The sequence below is a fragment of the Polistes dominula genome, unplaced genomic scaffold (genome assembly GCF_049000335.1).
Source record: "Polistes dominula isolate Pdom_NZ unplaced genomic scaffold, Pdom_raw_medaka contig_373, whole genome shotgun sequence".
In the NCBI taxonomy this organism is placed as follows: domain Eukaryota; kingdom Metazoa; phylum Arthropoda; class Insecta; order Hymenoptera; family Vespidae; genus Polistes; species Polistes dominula.
This window is the reverse complement of record NW_028300899.1, coordinates 6,012,019-6,037,624: the sequence shown is the minus strand read 5'-3', so window position 1 is coordinate 6,037,624 and position 25,606 is coordinate 6,012,019. Positions and strand designations below refer to the sequence as shown.

General features: G+C 30.3%; 2 protein-coding genes and 1 long non-coding RNA gene across 16 annotated transcripts in view; 1 reads left to right on the top strand and 2 right to left on the bottom strand.

The window, feature by feature from the left end:
• Positions 1–81: 81 nt before the first annotated feature.
• Prp4k (Pre-mRNA processing factor 4 kinase) lies at positions 82–8,299 on the bottom strand. 14 transcript variants are annotated; one of them, XR_016178888.1, is made up of 16 exons: positions 8,166–8,299; positions 7,543–7,713; positions 7,020–7,272; positions 6,393–6,934; positions 5,595–6,291; positions 5,166–5,516; positions 5,000–5,085; positions 4,755–4,901; positions 4,511–4,664; positions 4,174–4,426; positions 3,394–3,632; positions 2,753–3,196; positions 2,512–2,589; positions 2,249–2,432; positions 1,137–1,211; positions 82–666 (listed from the first exon to the last, which is right to left on the bottom strand). XR_016178888.1 is itself a non-coding variant. In XM_089179478.1 (12 exons), the coding sequence occupies exons 1-12, from the start codon at positions 8,168–8,170 to the stop codon at positions 2,996–2,998; spliced, it is 3,099 nt and encodes a 1,032-aa protein (XP_089035604.1). In that variant the 5' UTR covers positions 8,171–8,299; the 3' UTR covers positions 1,882–2,995. The 14 variants fall into 14 exon arrangements, 2 of the variants coding, with proteins under 2 accessions (XP_089035604.1, XP_015172602.1); XR_016178890.1 differs by having other exon boundaries at positions 2,249–2,322; XR_016178892.1 differs by having other exon boundaries at positions 2,249–2,589; positions 2,753–2,814; positions 2,996–3,196.
• Positions 8,300–8,440: 141 nt separating this feature from the next.
• The window catches only part of LOC107064027 (uncharacterized), a 39,080-nt gene continuing 21,914 nt past the window's right edge, over positions 8,441–25,606 (top strand). Inside the window, exon 1 of the long non-coding RNA XR_001475438.2 lies at positions 8,441–8,818. This is a non-coding gene — a long non-coding RNA (uncharacterized LOC107064027). The remainder of the gene's footprint in view (positions 8,819–25,606) is intronic.
• The window catches only part of LOC107074638 (sallimus), a 138,040-nt gene continuing 121,263 nt past the window's right edge, over positions 8,830–25,606 (bottom strand). The window contains 29 exon segments of the mRNA XM_089179482.1: positions 8,830–10,092; positions 10,286–10,591; positions 10,670–10,867; positions 10,961–11,065; positions 11,187–11,264; positions 11,419–11,569; positions 11,649–11,803; positions 11,895–12,197; positions 12,272–12,717; positions 12,807–13,076; positions 13,173–13,314; positions 13,419–13,864; positions 13,949–14,330; positions 14,416–14,685; positions 14,764–15,010; positions 15,012–15,201; positions 15,290–15,422; positions 15,785–16,073; positions 16,137–16,452; positions 16,567–16,930; positions 17,008–17,160; positions 17,242–17,352; positions 17,428–17,475; positions 17,841–18,644; positions 18,647–20,165; positions 20,842–22,527; positions 22,529–24,847; positions 24,953–24,978; positions 25,472–25,576. Coding sequence (XP_089035608.1) covers positions 9,890–10,092; positions 10,286–10,591; positions 10,670–10,867; positions 10,961–11,065; positions 11,187–11,264; positions 11,419–11,569; positions 11,649–11,803; positions 11,895–12,197; positions 12,272–12,717; positions 12,807–13,076; positions 13,173–13,314; positions 13,419–13,864; positions 13,949–14,330; positions 14,416–14,685; positions 14,764–15,010; positions 15,012–15,201; positions 15,290–15,422; positions 15,785–16,073; positions 16,137–16,452; positions 16,567–16,930; positions 17,008–17,160; positions 17,242–17,352; positions 17,428–17,475; positions 17,841–18,644; positions 18,647–20,165; positions 20,842–22,527; positions 22,529–24,847; positions 24,953–24,978; positions 25,472–25,576 — 11,765 coding nt within the window. The 3' untranslated portion in view covers positions 8,830–9,889.

Below are 25,606 nucleotides of genomic sequence, written 5' to 3'. Positions count from 1 at the left end.
TCTTCCATTACATTATATTATTATTAGTTGATTATTTGTAATTATTTACCTAGGACAATATTATAATAATAAAATAACAAATTTAAAATTGTATAATATATAAACTATATTTTTGCATAATTACATTTTATACAGATAGTATTTCATTAATCCAAAGTTTTCAATTATATTACTGTAGTTATTGTATAATATATTAAAAATGCATATGCATATATATATATATATTAATATATTGTACTTTTTCATTGTACGTTTCTTCAGTATTACACATGTGTAATATCCTTTTATTACTCTTAATTAATTATCTGAAAACTCAAAGCCATAGTGATTAGAATATTTATTAAAATTTGAATTATTGTTTGCCATCTTATAAATAATGGGATTGTAAAATTGCAATATTTGAATTATTTTCACGATATATACTTTACCTGCATACGTACTTACAGTTTTAGTTTTCCTTAATGAGTCTTTTAAGACAAACCTTGCACCAGCTCAAATTAGTTCGATCTTTGATGATCCAATTTTTTGGATGACTCGACGATGATATCTTGTTTAAGCAGGTTTGATGACACATGGCGCAGTATTTATCATTCCTTTAGGACACCCTTTCATTATTCCTTCTCAGCATCTGATCTCTTCCGTTGCCTCCCCTCCTCACAGGGAGGGCTATAAGTGAAACATTACCAAATTGTCAATTAGAAAAGCATATGTTAAAGTTGTTATTTGGATATATTCTTTTTATTTCTGTATAAATATATATGTATATATTGAAATGTGCTTAAAATTTCTACTTGTCCTCCTAATACACAAATTTTATATTTTTGATTACAATATACGCGAGGGCTTTTCATCATTAATATTATTATTATTATTATAATTATTATTATGTCGTATTATTATTATTGTTATTATTATTGTTATTATTAATTATTACTATTATTAATATTAATATTAATATTAATATTATTTTTAGTATTATTATTGAGATATTGTTTGTTGTTCGTTAGAAAAATTATGAAGTATAAATTTTGTCTAGATTACACATAACATTGTTTATGACTGTCAATAAACTATGTACGATATGTTACAAGAATCGGATATATTAAATATCCCATAAGGCAGCCCCCTATGAATACCTTGCAACGGGATCAGCGCTAAAGGCCCTTGAAAGGTCCGCTTGCACATAAAGATGATTCGAATTGATGATTCATCTGAAACATAAGCAGCCTCGTACAGTTTTCCCTTATTAAAAATTATTCCATGAACCATTTAAACAGCACTGAAAGTCTGCTCTATTTTTGTATATTAAATAATAACTTAATAGTTTTTTTTTTTTTTTTAAATAAAATATATCAATTAAATTATTTTCATTCTTAAAACTATAAATGTTTTTATGTATTACAGAAATGTGTATATCCTGTAATATAATTTGTTGTACGTTTCTAGAAAATATCCTATAACATGAAATAATATATATATATTATGAGATATATATATATATATATATTATATATTTCATATAATAATATATAGTTATGATATATATATCTATGTTTATGTTTTGATTAACTTTTGAAATTGTTTACTGAACTTTGAATAAAAAATATTTTCGATTCACGTTTATGTTTATACGTGTATATAATTATATTATATATATTAATTTATATATTAATAATTTTGTGTTTGAGTTATTGAAGATCGATTAACAATATGATAAATCTATTATGTCGTTCCATTAAAATATAAACTGTATATGCTTATAAGTTCATTAATACAACAAGAAAACACACGTAGATCATTTTTGTAACTAACACTTAAAACGCAATAAACTCGTAAATGAGATATAGTGACTGAAAATATAAAATGCAGGGCTCTCTCCACTTTTCTGTTAAGCATTTGTATTTTTATTTCAATAGTTGATCTACTTATTATACAATTTTTTTGTTATTTTTTGTTTTGTTTGTTTTTCTTCTGATTATACACCAAGTTTTCCTTTTTTTTCGCTGAGGTTTCTAATAGCGAATCGCTAACGTAAGAGAACAACAAAAAAATACCGGTTCCTGAACTGGATTAGTGAAATTTTGTGAGTCTTACAATCTCTTGTTATTTTTTTTCGTTTTTTTTTTTTTGCGTTTCATAACAAATATTTAATAATTATATATCGTATAATAATTTATAAGAATTAACTATCCGTATGAGGAAGTCGCGCTTTAAATCGAAAAAGTGAAAAAAGAAAATTACCACATACCACCATAATGCTAAGTATCGATGGCCAGTTCATGCTGAAAGAGGCGGTCACTTTTTCCAGTCTGACTCATTCACCTAAGAACAACGTTACTTTTAGGTAACAAATATTTATAAGATTGATAAGAATATCTTTTCTTTTTTTGTCTTTTTTCTTTTCTTCTTTTTTTTCAACACGAGCTCGTTACCTTTTTGTTCAAATTCATAATAATAATTATTATTTGAAGATTAAAATAAAAAAAATACAAATATAATGTAATTACGTACGTAATATGTTATTAATTCTGTGTGAATAATTTTTTTTTTTAATAAATAAAATCCTACGTTTCCGGATATAATTGCAGGCTGTAGATAAGAATTTACTTCATTATGTTTTATAAAAAAATATTGCACTCTATTGACCTGTATTTAGTACTTAACAATCTATTAAATACATTATTTCAGATTGATAGAGTACAAGAGAAGGTTGTTGTTGCAATATAATGATATATGCATTATAAATATTTACTGCTTTATGCTCTTCGTTGTCTTGATTGAGTTACACTTGAAACTTTGCGCCGCCTCTTTCTGCTAAAACCAATACAGACAGTTCATGTAAGACAGACACCATTTTAAGCTAGCAATATCCGTATTTGATATTTTTAATAATATCCGATTTGTTTTGGATTATCGTTAGCGGTGTCTCATTTTCAAATTCACAAATTTATGTCAATTATTTTTCTGTTGTAGAAGGACCCCTAGGCAGGGTTACCTAAATTTTTTCTTGTATAAAAGGGTGTGCCAGAGCATGGTTCACAGTGATTCTTTTCCCCGCATCCAACATCAACGTGCGTTCTAATAAATCTTTAAGCTGACCAACTTTCCGACATTGTTCAGGTGGTAATGAATTTCCACCGAGTTCTGCATTAAGGTCACGAGTTGCTGGTAGGGTGGACATTACGACGATTTTTTCCTAAAAATAAACACATTGAACAACCTATTCTATTTATAAAATTATAACGTCACGCAACTGACTCGTGAACCAATTTTATTATATAAATACGAGATAAATTTGTATATATGAATAAAATATTATTTAACAAATATAAAATACAGCTTACCATACAAGAATACGTATAATCATAGAGAAAAAATTGTAAAGAGACTTACCCGTTCAGTAACTTTATCAACTTCATGATAAAGAAAATTGCAGTTAGAGTCAAAGTGTTGATCCTTGAAGGTTCCTTTTCTTATTAGTTTATTAGGCATTTTGCCTTTTAGGTCCATGAAGAACTTTAGCATCTGATTGTTTGTTTTGCCAGAAAACATTATTTTTCCAGTATATAGCTCATATATCGTGCATCCAACAGACCACATGTCAATGCCAAAATCATATGGTATACCAAGAACTAAAAAAAGGAAATATTATCTCTGATACATAATAAAAATTCTATAGCAGCAAACACATGTTTCCTATATAAAGATCTATAAGTCTGTCCAACAAGTTGAGCCATTAGAAATTAAAATTTTAAATACAAATAAATGTAAATAAATTTGATGTGTGTGATATTTGAAAATTGTATATACATTTCTGTTATAATTATGTGTTGCTGTTGTTGTTTATTTCTACTGACTCGACTTTTTGGATAAATAATAAATTTGAAATTCTTGATAATATTAGTGTACCAAAGTTTCATTCTAATTGGATCATTTGAAAAAGTTAGAAATTGAAATTAAAATTAAGATAGCTATAGGAGACTAATAATCTACCTTCTCTCATAAATTATAATAATATTTTCTTCATTGTCACTCTGTCTTAAGATGATCACGCATTATAAGGTTGTCTATCCTGTCTATCCAGATAATTTTATTCGTAACACTGACTGATTATAGTTTATTTCCATTTACATAAATATATATGGAATATATATAATTAATTAATATACTTACTAATTTCAGGAGCACGGTAAAATCTTGATACAAGATACGGCGTTATCTCATTTTCATGTGCATGAGATGCAGAACCAAAGTCACAAAGTTTTAATACCAGTTTACTTTCACTGACTAGAATATTGTCTGGTTTAATGTCAGCGTGTAAAATATTCGCTCGTTTTAATAATTTTAATGCAAGGAATAGTTGTTGCGTGTACGATCTTACAGCCTTAACATGCAAACCAACATCTTTGCCATATTTTTTTAATACCTGTAAAATATAAAAGAAAATAAAAATATATTTATAATTTATTTATACTTATATGATATACTTTTCAATTTTTTGTCTACATACCTCTCTTAAATTCATTGCTAATGGTTCAAATACCATACATAAATGATTTTTATGAAAGAAATGCCTACATAATCTCAAACAATGAAATCGATCTTCTGGATCTGCATCGTTAAGCTTCCGGAGAATTTCTAATTCCTTTAGACCAGTGCGATGCCTGTAAAAAAATACACAAAAACAATTTAATCAAATTGATCATACACTTGTATAAGATTTATGAATATTATAAGATAAATAAATTTCTTACATAATTTCATTATTACGAATAATTTTCACGGCAACATCTGAATTGCCTCGGACACTGTCTCTAGCCCTTACGACATTGCTAAAAACCCCTTGTCCCGTGTAACCATAAACAACATATCGAGAATCCAATGTCTCGCCAACTCGAACCCTAAAATTGATATAATTACATTATTCGATTAATCTTATTTAAAAAAAAAAAACTTTTGAAGTTGTAAAAACACTTTTATAAGTTTTAAAACATTTTACCGATAATATCCTTCCGCATCGTCCCAATTATCTGTTAAACTAGGATTGTCTGGACCACCTAAACGTTTACCTTCAACGGTAGGACTCTAAAAAAGTATAAAAAATAAAAACAAAGTTATATTGAAATTATGATAATATTTAGAATATTTCTACAAAACATACGTACATTAAAATCACCAATATTATCAGCTTCAGCAAACATATCCCATTCATTTGTTCTTTTTGTACTTTGTTTTTCATCTTGTTTAACTTTCTCTGTAATTTTTGTATTTTCAATCTTTTCAGATTCTTCAGGTAATGCATCCTCAAATCTAGATTTTCTTTTTTTAACTGGTTGTGGCGATTTTGGTTTTTCAGGCAGTGGTGGAGTATGACTCTCTGAAGTAGATTCATTATTATTTGAAGGCATCTCTGGTGATTTTTGAGATGTATTTGAATGACTTTCTGACGGAGGAGTTCCAGTGACAGCTGTTACATCAGCAGACATATTTGAATCCTCATTTGGTCCATTTAATCGCTAAAAAAACATAAGATATTACGTAAAATAAGTGAAACAATATTTAATAAGATTCTTAAATTGATAATAATGAAATACCTTGAGTAACTCTTCTCTTTGTTTTCTCCTACGTTCAATAATAGCTTCCTCATCTTCCTCTTCTTCAATATCGATATCCTTCATATCTTCTTCGCTAGAACTGTCAGAACGTTCTACTTTTAGGCCTTCCGACAAAGAATCTTTGTACTTATCACTTCTTTCTTTTTTACCATTCTTTTCTCTATCCCTGTCATGATCACGAATGTGTTTTTCCCTATCCCTACGACTTCGGGACAAAGAACGCGATCTTTTATAACGATCATTGCGATCTCTATCCATTCTATTTCTAATGGGACTACGAGATCTTCTTATACTTCTAGACCGTTCTCTAATTTTCTCATGATTCCGATTATCACGTCGATCTCGTGGGTCCTTATCACGACTGGCTTGTCTATCTCTATTTGAATGACGATCTCGACTAGTATGTCGTTCTCTACTGTCTCTTTTATCACGACTGGAATGTCGATCTTTACTTAATGCTCTGTCACGATTATAACGATCGCGACTATTATGCCGATCTCGACTTGATTGCCGATCTCGACTGCTTTGACGATCCCGATTGTCTCCTCTATCACGACTATCGCGTCTCGATGAAATATGCTTTATATCAACTTTATTATCTTGATTTTTCGAATCATTATGAGATCTAGATAAATGTCGACCCAAGTCTCGTTTTCTGTCTCCTCGTTCTTCCTCCCTATAATAAAATAATAATAATAATGGTAACATTGATGACATAAATTAAATAACACTAATACGTTTATACGGTACTTTATATTCAAATAAATGCAGATTTACCTTCTATCATATTCTCTTTTACGTGGTTCATCTCTTCTACTACTACTACTAGTTTCTTTACGTCTATCTTCTTCTATCCTTTTCCTAGAATCTTCTTTCCTAGAATCATCCTTGTGCCTCTCGTTAGTTTTTCGTTTATCATCTCTTCTCGTATCATCTCTTTTTATTTCTTCTCTTGGCCGTGTTTTATCCTCTCGTCTTCTGTCAGAATCCCTTCGTTTTTCTTTGTGATCTTCTCTACTTCTTCGATCTCTACTCATATCAACTACAACTCGTCTTTCAGGTTTTGACATTTTTTTACGTTCCCTACTTCCTGACTTACTTCTAGGTCGTTTTTTGTGGAGTATATTGTCATCTTCACTATCATCTTCTACGACTATTACATCTGGAGTTTCAGCTTTTGTTTCTTCATCATCCTCTCCTTCATCTTCTTCCTCTTCACCTTCTTCTTCTTCTTCCTCTTCTTCTTCCTCTTCGATTTCCTTATCTTCCTTTTCGGATTCATCTGATAAATATTGAACTAAACACGCTTGTAATCGTTCCTAAAAAAATATAAATTATAATATTTAAATATATATATATATATATATATATACCTTATATACCTCAATTATGTTAAGTTTATACCTTTTGTTTCATTAATTCTTCTAAATCAATATCATCTTCAATAATAGTACAATCGACTTCATCCGAATCAAGATCCACAAGTTTTTCATCTTCACTTTCTTCTGTAGAAATTATTTCTAACAATGAATTTTTCACTTTACCATTCAAACCAATTTCTTTTTGATTAATACGTTGCGACGACGTTTTCTCTTCCAACGCACCATTTTCTATTTCTTTTTCTTTACGTGGTCTTTTATGTTTCTTGTGTTTCTTTCTATAAATTCATTAAATGTAATATTTTAAACTTTTATATTTATTAAAAAAGCAAATTTAACACTAAATGTACCATGACTATTCAAATAACCTTATTAGCATAAATGATATATTTTTTTGCTATACATACATTGGAAAATATATGACTTTTTAAAGATGGGTCATTTGATCCGCTACGATAAAAATAGGTATACATAAAGCAAATCAGTACGTTTAGTGTTAATATATATAAAAGATGTTTATAATATGTATTTTAATATAATTTAAATACCTTTCTTGTCTATCTATTCTTCCATCTTCTTTCTCTATCACTCTATCTTTTTTATGTTTGTGGTGTTTGTGTTTTCTTTTTTTCTTTTTCCTTTGATCCCCGATCATATCTGATTCAGAGTCTACACCAGTAATTTCCCTTTTGGAATCTAAATCTTCTATATCTGATGAGCTAAAATATATTGCTTACATATTATAAAATTGATATAAGATAAATTTCATTATTACTATTAATTTCAATAAAAAGTAATAAATACTGTAATACAATGGATAATTAAATTAAGATTTAAAATATTAATAAATAAATGACGGTTTTCCTTTGTAGCAGTCTAGTGAAAGATATCACGATTACAAACAATCACTTTTAGGTTATTATTGAATAAATATTTGAAGAAAAATTTGTAAAAATGATTTTTTTTTATCAAATATAAGTATTATTTAATCGATATAATTATAAACGTATCAAACTTTGTACAATGTTTCATTCGTAAAAATCTAAAAACAAACAGTTCTGCCACAAATGTGATGTAAACAGAATGCCAGATGCATATCCTTCTATACTGAACGAATCAATTGTTCAAAAAATCTGTATAAATTCTATATAACGTAAAAAAGTCTACTTACCCCATGTTGATGTTATATAAATTATAAATAATGAAAATATTATGGAATCAATCCACTTGATAATACGCATACGTTCATTCTTCAACAAGACGCCATTTTGTATTATCGATTCTTCTGTTGCTCAACCTCGAATAAGAAATCGACTATCGATATAATTTCATTTCGATTATTGCGATTAATTTAAACGATTCGAATTACGAATTTTTTAATTAACAATCATTATCATAAAAAATACAGTAAAAAAATATGTCGGACAGTAGTACAATAATTAAAAATTCAATTTTATTTATTATCGGACGAAAATTTCATATTTTTATGTTAAAATCGAACAAATATTAATTGCATTATGCGAGTTTAAAGTGACTGCAATTTTCGAGATGCAACGAGTCAAATGACGACACTCACAGTTTAACTGACAATTTACAGATATGTATAAATAATTATTTATAACAAATGATTAATAAAAAATTCAACAAGATTTATAAAATATATTCCACTGATTAAATTTCTTCCAAAAAATTCTTTCATTTTTAAATTCCCGCGCGTTTTCAAAATTTCGTACCACGGTGCATTGTACGTCCATTTTAAATGCAGTAAACAAAAAACGAGTCGAACAAAAGAGAAGGGTGAAAGAGTATTGAAAAATAAACAAGGTAAACTATAATATGTTTATAATTTGATATAATTTAATTCATAAAATATTTTACAATGTAATATTTAACGAGCAATGTAACACATCGTTGTTATTATATTGGTGATGTTGTTTAGCACCTATATTTTACGTCTCGCGATAATACCAAAGATGTGTGACATTTAAAATCTCGTTTTTAAATCGACAATTACGAGCAGTCCTTTAAAATGTTGATTACGAAATAATCAACGATAATCAATAATTAATATAGTTATTATATCTATCGGCAATGATAATAAGTAATATTAAATATAGATTACATATTAATAATAAATACTTAAAATTAATACTCCCAAACAACTCTAATAATAAGTGACTGAACGTTGCCTACCGTATGCAACATTCTTGGGCGGAGATATATATGACGAAGGGAAAAGGGAAAAGGGTGTAAAGGTAGTTCAACTTTCAATCGTTCAATTATCGTACCATTCGTATCACGTTTTTCAATAAGAGAAGTATTCAAAGGACACTTCCGAGTTGTTGCATTATCGTTCTCCTTTTAAAATATTTTTCGTAGGAAATCGAAAAAGCAGTCCGTTGTTTCTCTTTTTTGTTTTCTAGTTAGTCAAGATTTGTAAATATGAATTTAGTTTGTTCGACCTGTCACAATCTTTCAAAAAGATATTATTTTACAAAATTCTTAATAAATAAACATATTTGATTTAATCGTATAATGTAATCTCATTGTGTAGTATGTAATCTCTACTTTGACTAGTTTTTACACCCGTCCAATATGTTTTAGTTCATAAAATACCAAAGAAAAGGAAGTTAACCTATAATATTTACTTTTATGGAAGAACTGTAAGTGACATGTGTTGTCAGCATAAAAAAAAGCTCGTAGGTTATTATTCTTCTTGTGTTTATCTTCTTTCATTTTTTCTTATAAATCAAAATAAAAATATTCTTTTGGTTTCTAACCTTGATTGAAGTTTTGTCCGTTGCATTTGATTAACGACAAGTATCAAATGCAATCTTGACGAGAAATAGATTCTCATAGAAATAATAGAATAATCGTTTAAAATTGTAGAAATGCTTATTTGAATAGTTTCTTAGCATTATGCCAAATGCGGAAAAAGTATTCATCCTTTCTAAGAAGTCTTCCTCTAGCATAAGAATGAATATCAGCATCCATGTTATGCTCTCGTAGCCAGGAACTTGTATTTTCTGTGCTGAAACTCACAGACGCAGGCTCACCTTTGTCCGTTGCTTCTGCGACTGGTTCCACCACTGCTAATTCTAAGATATAAAAAAATATTACATGCATGAGTTTATAAAACTTAATATTAATATTATGTTAAACTCTGAGTCTCTTTTGTTGAGTTTCATTCAACATGGCATACATGATCTGAATGCAAAGTATATTCAAAGTCATTAGTAATTTAATGTTAATATAATTGTATTAATTTATAATATAAAACATATATCATACCTGAAGGTGGTAGTATTTTAAAAGGCTCATCTGACTCCAATGGTTCACTGAGACCAACCTCATTTCTAACATAAATCCTCACTAGATACTCATGATTCTCCTGAAGATCTTTTATATTTATCTTTAATATATCAGCCTTGACTCGTCCTACTTCAATCCACATAGTCTTTTTAGCATCTCTCATAACAATTCTATATCCTTCTAAAGGTGCACCACCATCTGATTCTGGTCTACCCCATTCTATAACCACTGTATTTGCAGCTATTTGTCTGATTTCTAATGGGGCAGTAGGTGCTGATGGTACAGCTAATAGAAGTAAAGATTTTATTAGAATAGTATATAAATCTATTTCATTAAATTAATAATTATTATAGGTATACATACTAGCATGAGTTTTAAGAGTAACTGGTTCTGAGTTTGTAGGTAAACTGAGACCCATACTGTTCTCAGCAAATACTCTGAACAAAAATTCACTTTCCTTCAAATTTTCAATGCAATATTGGTGAGTTGTAGCTTCCAAAGTAACGACCTTTATCCATCTTGAACCTTTACCAATTAATGGTCGTTTTTCGATAATGTAACCTGTTGGATATTTGGAGAAGAAATATATATGTATATAAATATACACATATAATATTATTTTATAATAAATTAGAGAATAAATTTATTCATTACCTGTAAGTTCTGTTCCTCCATTATTAGCTGGCGGGAACCATGTAAGTGTTACACTTTTACTTGTAAAGTTTATTACTTTGACATTGAGAGGACTAGATGGTGGAGCTAAAAATATAGAATATATATTTATTACATTGTTCTATAAATTAGTTTGTTATTATTATTATATTAAAAACGATTAATATTGACATTGTGATGAGCATATTAAAACAAGCAATCTACTTACTTTTACTTAAAACAACTTTTGATGGTGGAAATATGCCTAGTAATGCATATAAGCTGCTATCTGTAAGCTTTGTTATTTCTAAGCAAAAGCAAAAGCAAAGGTATAAGCATTAAAGTAGCAAAATTTTAATAAATAATAAGAAATAATTTTATAAGCGTAGCAATGATTTTCTACAGTCGTAAATTACATTTTTTTATATTCATTAATTTATTTTATAATTATTATTACTTACTTGCTCTCTTGCCAGCTACTATTGGTTCCTCGGAGATGTACGGTTCACTTATTCCAATTTTATTTCTTGCTGTTATTCTAAAATCGTATGCCATATCGGTTTTTAGGTTTGATACGCTGATGTTTGTCACCTCAGCCTTTGTGTTGCCCACCTATAATTCAATTATTTTTTATTTAATTCTATATTTTCAAAATAAACATTTGAGATTTTTATAATTTATGTATATATACCTTTTGCCATGTTTTCTTTGATGACTCTGTCATTTCAACGGTGTAATCCATGATTGGCGAACCACCATCATTTTCTGGAGCTTGCCATTTTATTGTGAATGATGTTTTAGTCATACCAGAAACCTCTAAAGGTCCTCTTGGTGGTCCAGGTGGATCTATGAAAATTAAATAGAAACAAAGAATAGAATATAATAATATAAATATAAATATATTAAGTATTTGTAAATATAATCTAAGACTATGTACCATGGGTCTTTCTTGTCTTTACTGGTTCAGATTCTAAAGGTTCTGATGCACCTACAGAATTTTTAGCAATTACTCTGAACATATATTCTACTTCTAATTGTAACTTTTGTACACAGAAACTTTCTATGTCTTTATCAACGTCAGCTACTTTCGTCCAATCCATCTTAGATGTTTCACATTTTTCAATAGTATATTTTTCTATTTCAATACCACCGTCATCAATTGGTGCTTTCCATTCAACTGTGATACGATCTTGCCTGATTTCTTTTGTAATTATCGGTCCTTGAGGTTTACCTGGTTTATCTAAAAAATAAAATTATTTCAAATGTAAAATATAATTGATAAAAAGATATAAGTTATTTGTCATTTTTATTTACCTATAACTTTGAGGTGAACATCTAGAGAAGAAGTACCAACTTCATTAATTGCTTCTGCTGTATAGGTACCAGTATCTTCTCTGATAATAGAGTTAATAGAAATAGTAGAAATTTTCTCTACAGTATGAGTTGATACTCGTTTATCCATTATCTTTTGACTATTCTTCGCCCATGATACTTCTGGTGTTGGGAAACCACTGGTTTGAACATCAATCTTCCATTCTGAACTAACAGGTAGTTTTTGATTCGCCAATGTTTCATCGACAGTCAATTTTGGTGGCTCTTGTATCTTCAATTCACATGTGGTTTCTGCAGTACCAACTTCATTTTCTGCTTTTACAGTAAATGTTGCTGAAGATGTTTCTGTTGTTTCCAAAATTGTATATTTTGCAACACGATTTTCATAAGTCATATTAGCATTAGCAAACGGTTGATTATTCTTGAACCTAATGGAAAAAAATTCAAATAATGAATAATTCATATATTATAAATATTTATATGTAATATATATAATTGTATGAATAAAATTACATACCACGTAATTTCCGGTGCTGGTGATCCACCAATAACACAAGAAAGTGTTACACTTTGTTTTAAACCTACACTTACACTTTTCAGTGGTTCTAAAATAATTGGTGGCTCTAATTCTGATGGTTTTACAATTTTGAAATATGGTGATTCTGAAGATGATTCGCTAAGACCTATTTTATTAACAGCTGTTACACGGAAAGTATATTCCTTGTTTGTTGTTAATTTTGTTACTTTATGACTTGTTTCGGTAATCTTTTCTGTAACTTTGATCCATCTAAAAATAAGCAATTGCATATATGTAAAAATTGTAATAAAAAATTATGAATCATGTAAAGATATATACAATAATAATATTTTTTAGAATACTTACGAAGTTTCAACTTTCTCATGGTATTCTAAAATGTATTCTGTAATTGGCAAGTTTCCATCTGATTCTGGTTTTTTCCAATGTAATGTAATGCTTTCATCTGTTAATTCTAAAGGTTCTGGAGTACCTGGTTTGCTGGGTGGTTCTGAATATAAATAATTTTTTTTAAGTAGGCAGTTAATGTGTAGAATTATCTCAAATTTATGATATAGAAATCCATTATTATTTGCATTAAAGGTTTTTACTTACGAGCAATTGCAACACTTATTACTATAGAAGTATCACCATGTGGGTTGAATAGTCTCAAGTTGTAATCACCAACATCTTCTTCCTGTACTTTTGTAATAGTTAACACAGCAGATTCTTCATCTATCGAAGGAGTAATTCTTTTAGATTTTGTAACAATACGACCATCAACAGTCCATTCATCTGTTGGCATTGGTGTTGCTGTGAATTTAACTATAATTTCGATGTCATCTTCTTTGTTCACTGTATATTTCGTCTGAGTATTTGGATTAATCTTTGGTGGTGTTTCTATAACTTCAACTTTTAATCTTGATGATGTTTTTACATTTGTTACAACAGCTGTGTATTCTGCAATATCTTCTGTCGTACATTTTTTCACGATTAGTTTCTTTACATTATCCTCATCAATAATAACATATTTTTCAGACTTTTTGATGATTTCTCCTTTTCTATAAAATCAAAATTTTATTACAATTGTAAAATGCATAAGATTTATATACAATATGTAAAAAGAAAATAATTATTATATATACCTTAACCATGTGACTGGAATATTTGATTGAGATATTTCAATAAGGAAAGTAGCATCTTTATTCAATGGTACCAACGTAACATCTGGTAATTTAGCAATAAAATCTACACCAGGTTCTTCGACAATTAATTTAGCTGAAGATGTTTGTTCTCCAACTTGACAAGAATAGACACCTGCATCTTCAGATTCTGTATCATAGATCTTCAATTTTTGTCTCTTGCCATCGATAGAAAGTTGCACATGTTCTGAGAATTGTAATTCTTGATTATCCTTAAACCAGCGCACTAATGCATCACCTTTGGTCAATTCAATATCGAAAATAGCTTTCTCTCCTCTAGCTATTGTCACATCTTGCATCTTAGTAATAATTTCTGGTGGTAATTCTGAAATACATTAATTACATGTCTTATTATACTGTTCTTTATAAGTAAATATAAATATTATTTAAAGAAATAAACAAATACATACCAACAACAGTAACTTCAGCTGTACATTGTTGATTAAGTAACGTACACGTGTATTCTCCTTCATCATGAACCGATGTACTTCTGATAAGTAATTTTCTTACGGTGCCTTCTTTTACAAAGTCTAGTTTTTCATTGCTCGGTTTCAATGGTACTCCATCTTTATACCATTCAACATCGACAGTCTCAGATGTTATTTCAACTTCTAAAATTGCTGTTTCACGTTCCTTCACTTCAAAGTCTTGTAACTTTCTTGTAAACTCAGGTTTAGCAGCTGTAAAAATGAAGTATATTCATGGTTTATTTATAATCTAGAAACAAATCTAAAGTACAGTGTAATTAAGATACATACGTTTGACAGTGACAGTGCTAGATGTTGTCTGATTTTTGACAGTACACTTGTATGTGCCTTCATCTATTGCATTTGTCTTTTTGATGATCAGTTTATGAACTCGTCCTTCTTGAACAATCTCACGATGATCCATACCACTGATTTCTTTTTCATTATGCCACCATGTTGTAGAAACCGTATGTGAGGTTTCACATACAAGTTCTAGCATTTTGTATTCGTCAACTGTCACTTTTTCTTTTAATTTCTTTTGTAAACGTTACTTTATCAACATCTACGGTAACTTTAGCTCCATGTGAAGCCTTTCCAACTGGATTACTGGCAACACATTTATAATCTCCAGAATCTGTTTCCGAATCAGCATTTTTAATTTCAAGAGAAATATTTTCCCCGTCGTAACTTATTTTTAGATTTGGTGATTTTTCCAATGGCTCGTTATTTCTATTGAAGTCAAATTTACACAATGTTATATACACATGTTATTTATATTTAATTATTAAAAATATATAAAATATGAATTTTTACTTGCCTTAACCAAGTTATTTCTGGGACAGGATTTCCAGTAACTTTTGCAACAAGTTTGAAGGTACCTTTTTCCGGTACTACAACTTCTTGGAATCTTTCAGTAAATAATGGTGGTTCGGGTGCACCACTTGGTATTTCTATAAATTATATACATTTTTTTTTAAAATAGAACTTTAATACTTTTCCTTGTTAAATAATAGAATTAAAAGATGAAAATATAAGCAAAAAAGTCCCATACCCTTAGAAGATAAGATGCAGAATTCTTCTTCTTGCTGTTCAATGTTAATAAGCAAGGCAGACTTGAGATGTAGAATCACTGAAATGCATATTAGTAAAGCATTTGGTAATGTTAGTGCAAAATGCTCGTCATCAGTATGAACAGATAGTTAATAGATTGTGATTGTTAAAAATGATTAAATTAAGAAGCATAATGATTCATAGAAAATGTATGTATAGCAATTATGAATGATTGAATATGTAATATGAAATATTATCTTACTTTCAACCATCAATGTTGCTTGAGTTTCAGCTTTGCCAAGATTATTAGTAGCAACGACAGAATATTCTCCTGAATTTTCTGATTTTGGTTGTATTATGGTCAATGTATTAACATGACCATCTTGTTGCGGTGTTAAATCTTTAATCGGTTTGCCATCTTTATACCATACTATTTTTGGTGCTGGATTACCAACAATTTGAGTTGATAACACAACGGTTTCTCCTTCTCGTACAACATATGATTGTAATGGTTCTAATATTTCTGGTGGTTCGTTGTCTTTAGTTTTGACCTATAATTAAAATTATATTTTAAGATTTTCTATATTTTTATTTTTATATAATTTGTTACTTACCTTCAAAGGTATTTCGATGCTAGCCTCACCCTCTCTATTTTTAGCAACAATTTTATACCTTCCTTCTTGTTTTTTCTGTACTTTAGAAATTTTGACTATACTACAATACATGTGCATATCACTTTCACTCGTGATGACAATATTTTCTTTGCTGGTTATCTGCGTATCCTTGTAATACCATGTTATTTCAGGTTCTGGTACTGCTACCAGACGACTTTCAAGTATCACATCATCACCTTCGTTGACATATTTTGCTTTTGGTTTTCGAGAGAAAGTTGGTGGAATTCCTTCGAGAATATCAGCAAGGGAAGATTCTCTGTAAAGAAAATGAGATAATTAATTAATCTTTTAGCTATACGACAAATTTTAACCCTCACTGTGCATGAACTTATTATCATAATTGGTAAAAATTATTAGCAAATTTAAATACCTCGACAAACTTTTCCTGGATGGTCCAGTTAAGTCTGAACCATGGTCAGATAAAGGAGCTTCCACTATTAATTCCGTCGTGCTAGATGCAAATCCTGCAGTATTCTTGGCAACGCAAGTAAATGTACCTGCATCTTCGGGGAAAACTTCTCTGATAATTAAAGTTGCTACATTATCATCATCATAATAAATTTGGAAGTCTGGTGATGGTTTAATGATGGCTGTTTGGCGGAACCAAGTTATTTGAGGTCTTGGTACACCTTCTACTTGACATTCGAATTGTACTGTATATCCATCCGGTGTATGAATTGGTTGTAATTTTTCAATAAATCTTGGAGCAGATGCCTTTTCTCCTGGTGCTGGTTCTATATTCAAAATTAACAATATTAGTTTTATTATTTCAATCATTTTACTATGGTTTTTTCAATATAACGGAACTTACTTTCAAATACAGGTAATTTGTCGATCTTTTCGTGTAATTTACGTTGTAAATAAATAGTGTAATGTACTTCATCTAACAAATATTGCGCTGGTACCCATCCTTTTTCTTCTGTTAAATTTTTCTTTACAAACCACCAGTCTTGATTTGTATGATCTAAAAAATACAATATAATTATATGCGTATGTTTTTTATTATTTATTAAATAGTTATAATTTATAAGTGTGTAATGCTTACCAATTATGTATACTTTTTCACCTTCAACAAGATTAATTGCTTCATCTGTTTCTGCTACGTATGAACAAATTGAATACATCGTATCACCATCACGAACAACATACTCCACATCTAAAAAAAATGATATAAAATTTAATAAAATAATGTATATTTTTATGTGTGAGTATGCTTATGATTATATTTTACCTTCTTCGTAAATATCTTCTTCCCTGGTGATGCTAAGTGTTGCTTCTTCTGTAATTTTACATTTTAATGTGAAATGTCGTACAACAAAAATGAATTAATTATTAAATGTAGCTAAGCAACTGTTATTTATAATATAATGACGATGATAGTTCTTATTGTTTATTTATTTATTTATTTTATTTTTATTTTTAAAACCGATATGCTTTTCATCGCAAGTTTTTTAGTATGAGGATCGAATGAAATTTTGGATACCTAAAGAAGGAATGATGTATTCGCGATGTTAACTGGAACTGAAATATGTTAGAAGTAACGAATATTTATGATGAAGCTGAAAGTATATATATATATATATTACATAAAAATGAAAATATTAATTGCAAAAGCGAACAATGGTACAAAGTATATTATCAAACCTTCATCGTAAGTAGATGGACGTCTTTTAGCTTTTAATTTCAAAGCCAAGGATTCATCTGTTTCCTCGTACGAGTATTTTCTTTCACGTTTCAGTTTCATTTGTACATCTCCTTCCTCGAATTCTTCTACAGAGTATGGACGAGGTTGTTTCTTGACTTTTCTTCTCAAAGGAAGTTTCATTTCATCGGTTTCCAATTCTTCAATACTATATTCACCTTTACCCTCTTCATCAGATTCATCAATGATTTCTTCTATGACAGGACCAGAATCATCTTCAACTTCTTGAATAAGTCGAATCGTTTCTTCACCAGTTTCTTCCGAATATGTCATTGGACGTTTCTTTGGTTTTAAACGAACTTTACCAGACATAGAAATATCTTCTTCTTCGTATGTGTTAAGTGAGATTTTAAACTCTTGTTCAACATCTTCTTTAGTTTTGGTACGGCGTGGTCTAAATGTTACGTTTTCTACCTCAGTAACTTCTTTAATATCTGTTCTAGGTTTTCTTTTAGGTCGTAATTTACGTAATGTAACATCTTCATACAATTCTTCGACTTGTTTAGGTGCTTGTTTCGGTGGTTTACGTTTAATTGTAAATTCACCAATCAATTCTTCTTCCACCGGTTCTTCTATTTCTTCCTTCCGTTGGATCGTTAATTCATCTGCTTCTTCATCTTCTACTTTAGGTTTAACTTCTTTCTTTTTCTTTAACGTGATATCAGCTTGCACTTCATCCTCCTTCGTTACTTTTTTCTCTGCTTTCTTTAAAGTTACTTCAGTTTCTTCAATTTCTTCAGTAACAGATGGTTTTTCTTTGGTTTCTTTTTCAGAGTAATTTCTTCTACTGGCACTTCTTTTTCCTCTTCAACAACAACAGGTTTCTTAATAGTTACCTCATCAGCAGCTTCTTCAGTTACTGGCTTCTTCTTTGGTTTTTTCTTAATTGCAATTTCTTCAGTAACTTCTTCAGGAGCCTTTTCTTCTTTTTTTGGTTCCAGTTTTTTAATTACAACCTCTTCAGTAACTTCTTCAGGAACTGGTTCTTTCTTTGGTTTCTTTTTCAGAGTAATTTCCTCAACTGGCTCTTCTTTTTTCTCTTCGACAACAACAGGTTTCTTAATTGTAACCTCATCAGCAGCTTCTTCGGTTACGGGTTTCTTTTTAGGTTTCTTCTTTATCGCAATTTCTTCAGTAACTTCTTCAGGAGCCTTTTCTTCCTTTTTAGGTTCTGGTTTTTTCAAAACTATTTCCTCTTCGACTTCTTCGGGAACTGGTTCCTTTTTCGGCTTTTTCTTTAATGTGACCTCTTCTATCACCTCTTCTTTTTTCTCTTCTACAACAACAGGTTTCTTGATGGTCACCTCATCAGCAGCTTCTTCAGTTACTGGTTTCTTCTTTGGTTTCTTCTTTATTGCAATTTCTTCGGTTACCTCTTCAGGAGTCTTTTCTTCCTTTTTAGGTTCTGGTTTTTTCAAAACTATTTCCTCCTCGACTTCTTCGGGAACTGGTTCCTTCTTTGGCTTTTTCTTTAATGTGACCTCTTCTATCACCTCTTCTTTTTTCTCTTCTACAACAACAGGTTTCTTGATGGTCACCTCATCAGCAGCTTCTTCAGTTACTGGTTTCTTCTTTGGTTTCTTCTTTATTGCAATTTCTTCGGTTACCTCTTCAGGAGCCTTTTCTTCCTTTTTAGGTTCTGGTTTTTTCAAAACTATTTCCTCCTCGACTTCTTCGGGAACTGGTTCCTTCTTTGGCTTTTTCTTTAATGTGACCTCTTCTATCACCTCTTCTTTTTTCTCTTCTACAACAACAGGTTTCTTGATGGTCACCTCATCAGCAGCTTCTTCAGTTACTGGTTTCTTCTTTGGTTTCTTCTTTATTGCAATTTCTTCGGTTACCTCTTCAGGAGTCTTTTCTTCCTCTTTAGGTTCTGGTTTTTTCAAAACTATTTCCTCTGTGACTTCTTCAGGAACTGGTTCCTTCTTTGGCTTTTTCTTTAATGTGACCTCTTCTATCACCTCTTCTTTTTTCTCTTCTACAACAACAGGTTTCTTGATGGTCACCTCATCAGCAGCTTCTTCAGTTACTGGTTTCTTCTTTGGTTTCTTCTTTATTGCAATTTCTTCGGTTACCTCTTCAGGAGCCTTTTCTTCCTCTTTAGGTTCTGGTTTTTTCAAAACTATTTCCTCTGTGACTTCTTCAGGAACCGGTTCCTTCTTTGGCTTTTTCTTTAATGTGACCTCTTCTATCACCTCTTCTTTTTTCTCTTCCACAACAACAGGTTTCTTAATAGTCACCTCATCAGCAACTTCTTCCTTTACAGACTTCTTCTTTGGCTTTTTCTTGATTGCAACTTCTTCTGTTACTTCTTCAGGAACTTCTTTAGGCTCTGGTTTTTTCAATACGATTTCTTCGGTCACTTCTTCGGGAACTGGTTCTTCTTTTGGTTTTTTCTTTAAGACAATTTCCTCTGTAATCTCTTCTTTTACTTCTTCCACAACAACAGGCTTTTTGATAACAACTTCATCAGCTGCTTCTTCAGTTGCTGGCTTCTTCTTTGGTTTTTTCTTTATTGCAACTTCTTCCGTTACTTCTTCAGGAACATCTTTAGGTTCTGGTTTTTTCAATACGATTTCCTCGGTCACTTCTTCGGGAACTGGTTCCTCTTTTGGTTTTTTCTTTAAGACAATTTCCTCTGTAATCTCTTCTTTTACTTCTTCCACAACAACAGGCTTTTTGATAACAACTTCATCAGCTGCTTCTTCAGTTACTGGCTTCTTCTTTGGTTTCTTCTTTTATTGCTACTTCTTCGGTTACTTCTTCAGGAACCTTCTCTTCCTTTTCAGGTTCTGGTTTCTTCAGTACTTTCTCTTCAACCACTTCTTCAGGAACAGGCTTTTTCTTTGGTTTTTTCTTCAAAGTAACTTCTTCTATTACTTCCTTTTCTTCTGTAACAACAGGTTTTTCAATCGTAATCTCATCAGGTGCTTCTTCCTTTACAGGTTTCTTCTTTGGCTTTTTCTTTATCGTTACTTCTTCAGTTACTGGTTCTGGAGCTTTTTCCTCTTCTTTGGGTTCAACCTTTTTCAAGACAATTTCTTCAGGAACTTCTTCAGGAACTGGCTTTTTCCTTGGTTTTTTCTTTATTGTAATTTCTTCTGTTATTTCTTCCTTTTCTTCTTCAACAACTACAGGCTTTTTGATAATAACTTCATCAGCAGCTTCTTCTTCCTTTATAGGCTTCTTCTTTGGTTTTTTCTTTACCTCGACTTCTTCAGTAATTGGTTCTGGAACATCTTCTTTAGGCTCAGGCTTTTGCAAGACTACTTCCTCAGTTACTTCTTCAGGAACTGGCTTTTTCTTTGGTTTTTTCTTCAAGGTAACTTCTTCTACCTCTTCCTCTTTCTTCTCGTCCTCCGGAACAACAGGTTTCTCAATCGTTACTTCTTCAGGAACCTCTTCTGTAGGTTTCTTTTTGGGTTTCTTTTCTTTCTTTTTGGGCCTTATTGTAACTTCTTCCGTTTCATCTTTTGGAACTTTTTGAACTTCTTCCTCTTCCTCTTTAGGGAATTCTTCTGTACCCTCATCTTCTGGTTTGTCTTTTTTCCATCCCTTTAGTTTAATCGTTTCAGGTTCCTCTTCCGGTTTTTCTTTCTGGGGTATTCTAAACTTCACCTCGGGTTCTTCCTCTGGTTCTGGTGATTTTGGTTTGCCCGGAATAATTGGAACTTCTTCGATTTCTTGATCAGGTTTCTTACGTTTTTCTTTAACGTATGGTTTTGGTTTCGGTTCTGGTTTTGGTTCTTCAGATTTCTCAATTTCTTCTGGTACATACTTTTCAAGTTCCGGTCTATCAAATTCGGTTGGTTTGAAATCTTCGTGTTCCAGTTTTACTTTTGGTTTTCGTTTCTTCTCTTTTGGTTCTTCCTTTTCTTCAACTTCTTTCACAGGTTTCTTTGGAGTCTCTTCTGTTTCTTCCACTTCTTTTGTGGGTACTTTCTTTAATTTAATTTCTTCAGGTTGGGGTTCTTCCTTTTCAGGAACTTTACCTTTCTGTTTGACCAATTTCTTTGGTTCCTCCGATTCTTCCTTCTTCTTTTTCGGTTTACGTTCGTAAATCGATTTGTCTTCTATTTCTTCCAAAGGAATTTCTTTCAATTTTTCAAATTCTTGGTCCAACTTCTCAAGTTCCGTAATTACTTTTTCCGGTAATTTGGTCTTCTTGAACTTTCTCTTTAATACCGTCATTGCTTCTTCCACGTTTCTCGATAGAACACCAACTTGAATAGGATTTTCTTCGAGTAATGTGATTTGTGGTTTCTGTATTTCTGGTGGATAATCACCAATAAATGTGATTCTACTGCGTAATAATATTTTAGGTATTTTTGCAACTTCAGCTTCCTTTTTCTTCGGCGTTACTACTTTCTTCAATTTGATCGAACCAAATTGTACAGTTTCTTGAGGTTCCGTAAATTTCAATTTCGTTGGTTTTATTTCTTTTCTTTCTATCTTTTGTGGAACTAATTTCTGAAGTTCTGGAGCTAAAGGTTTCTTCTCCTTCTTCTTTTTCGTTGGTTCCCATTGTATTTTTTCTGGCATTGGTTCCAACACTGGTCTTTCGTATTCTGGCTCAACCCATTCTTCAATTTCATCTTTTTTAGGAACCTTCTTTTTCTTCTTTTTTAGGAACAGGTTTTTCTTTGACTTCTTCTGGTACAGGCTTTTCTTCTTCTTTCTTAATTTCTTCTGGTTTTTCTGGTTGAACCTTTTCCTCTTCTTCAACATGTTTAGGAACTTCTTCTGGGACTGGTGTAACATCTGACTTACTTACCCGTTTTTTCTTTAATTTTTCAGGTTTAATTTCAGGTTTCTCTTCGACTTTGGGTACTTCCTCAATCTCAACAGGTTTTTCTTCTTTAATTTCTTCAACTTTTTCTGGTTTTTCTTCTTTAATGTCTTCAACTATTTCTGGTTTTTCTTCTTTAATTTCTGGTTTTTCTTCTTTAATTTCTGGTTTTTCTTCTTTAATTTCTGGTTTCGGTTTTTCTTCTTTGGGTTTCTTTTTAGGTGCCTTTTTAACAGACACTTCTGTTATTTCAGGTTTTTCTTGTGGTTTTTCTTCAATTGGAATTCCTTTTTCTTTCTTTGGTATTTCTTCTGTTGGTATTTCACTCGTCATAACATCTGTAATTACTTCAGTTGTTTCAATACCTTCTTGAGTTATGATCGTTGTCTTCTGTTGTTCCTTAATTGGTTCATCCAATTTAAGTTCTTTCACGATATCCTCCTGTTGTTCCTCTTCCTGTTTTTTGGGGAATTTTTGTGCACGAGTTTTCGTTACCTTCACTTTTTCTTCTTTCTTCGTTATAGGACGAGCCTGATCCTCTGGGATTTTATCTTCAGGTAATTCTTGCGAAATTATTTCAGTTATTACTTCAGTAATTTCAATACCTTCTTTAGGAATAACTTCAGTTGCCGCTTTTTCTGGTTTATCTTTTTTCAATGGAATTTCTTCAATTATTTCTTCAGGTTTTTCCTCTTCTTCTTCAACAGCTTTCCTTTCATCAAACGTAACCTTTTTCTTAGGAATTTCTTCTTGAACCTTTTCAGGTTTCTTTGGTGCCTTTTTAATCGAAATCTTTGTTGTCTTTGGTGTTTCTTTTTTATCTTCTTCAAGTACAATTGCTTTTTCCTCTTTTGGTTTTTCCGTTTCGAAAGGCTCTTCAATTATTTCTGTTATTTCTTCTTTAGTTTCCTTCGGAGCTTTCATTACTATAACTTGATCCTTTGTAATCTTTTCTTCAATTATTTCTTCTTTCTTTTTAGCAACATCTTTCTTAACTTTTAATTCTGGAATCGATTCAATTGTATCTTCTGAAATTATTTCAGTTATTTCTACACCTTCTTCAGTTGTAACAGTTGGTTGAACTTTCTTCTTTTCAGGTTTTTTCGAAATGATTTCTTCGACCAATTCCTCGACTACTTGTTCTTCAACGTCATCAGCTTTTTTCTTTTTCTTTGGTGCTTTTTTAACAGTGACATCGATTACCTTGACTTTTTCTTTTTCTTCTTCAAGTTTGGTTTTGATTGCTTCTTCTGGTGATATTTTTTCTCGTTGTGGTAACTCATCTGTATAAGATGCAGTTATTATTTCTGTAATTTGTATACCTTCCTTCAAAATAATTTCTTCCAATGCTTCAGCAGTTATTGGTTTTTCAATAACAATTTCTTCAATACGTTCCTCAGGTATTCCAGATTCCGAAATTGTACTTTTCTTCTTTTTGATGACTTTTTTCGATGGTGTTTCAACAATCTCAACTATTTGTTGATCTTTCATAATTTGACTTTCGTCAGATGTTTTTTCTATTATTTCTTGAGTAACAACCATAGCTTGATCTTGTTTTCTTGGTTTTTTCTTTTTAATTATTTTCTGAGTTGGTGTTTCAATTACTTCAATGATTTCTTCCAATCTTTCTTCTTCAATCGTTGGTTTAGCTTTTTCTAATTTTGGTTTTTCTATGATAAATTCTTCTATTATTTCTTCAGGTACACCATCATCTTTAACAATAGTTGTTTTCTTTTTAATTATTTTCTTCAATGGTGTTTCTACAATTTCAACATCAGTTGTTTCTTTTATACTAGTTGATACTTTTTCTATCATCGATGGTTTTTCTATAATTTCTTCGATTAATTGTTCTTCCTTTTCTTTAGTTTTAGGTTTCATTTTCTTTCTGATTACTTTACGAGTTGGTGTTTCTATTATTTCTTCTTCTTCTTCTATGATTATTGTTTCTTCTTCGATTCTAGGTGCTTCTATTTTAACTTCAGTAATTTCTATTTCTTCCTTTTCATCTGTGACTGGTCGAACTTTTTCTTTCTTTGGTTTTTCTATTATCAATTCTTCAACTATTTCTTCAGTAACTTCATCAATTATTTTCTGTGGCTTTTTCTTCCTTTTAACGATCTTTTTCGTAGGAGTTTCTTCGATAATTTCCTCTTGAATTTCCTGTTATTATTATGACATAAAATAAATTTAATTATAATATATTGTTTGAAAAATTAAATGGTATGTGAATGATTATTTTTATTTTTTTATTAATTTGTGACTAACCTCTTCCGTTGTCTTCTCTACGATATCTGTAAAAGTATAAATAATAATATTAATGTATGTAATAATTATTAAAACAATTAAGAAATGCAGTAACTTTAGTCTGTAAACATTTAAATGCAATGATTTTTAAACGTGAGTTATTATGGGTTTTTTTTAATTTTTATATTTATCACTCCTAATTGTATTAAAAATATAAATATTGTTTTATGTATGAATATATATGTATACTAATTTAATTTAAGGTTTGTTTTATATATAATAATAATAATAATAATAATAATAATAATAATAATAATAATAATAATAATAATAATAATAATAATTATATTTACACTTAAAATTATTGAAATAACCTAAACCTAGATAAATTCCATCCTATATTTTGTTTGTATGAATGAATAAGGTTGTAAATTGTGTTAATTGAAAGTATTTTTGTGTCGATGTTCATCTTTTTTTTATAATATGAAAAAGTTTTTTTAGAGGGTTGACAATAGTTTATTACGTGAAAAATAAGCTTACCTCCTGATAAGATTTCATCAGTTTTAGGTTTTAACGGTCTTGTGTGTTTTGGCATATCGTGTGTTTCTGTTGTAGTAGTAGTGTCTTCGATATCATCAGTTAAAGCTGTTAAGAGTGATACAGTTTTGTATTTAT

What these genes read in the sequence shown, in the direction of transcription:
- Prp4k (XM_089179478.1), bottom strand. An exon ending in AAGAATTAATGAAACAAAAG is followed by an intron (nt 6,935 to 7,019) that starts GTATAAACTTAA and finishes ATATTTTTTTAG; the next exon opens with GAACGATTACAAGCGTGTTT. An exon ending in AAAGAGAAGAGTTACTCAAG is followed by an intron (nt 5,517 to 5,594) that starts GTATTTCATTAT and finishes ATGTTTTTTTAG; the next exon opens with CGATTAAATGGACCAAATGA.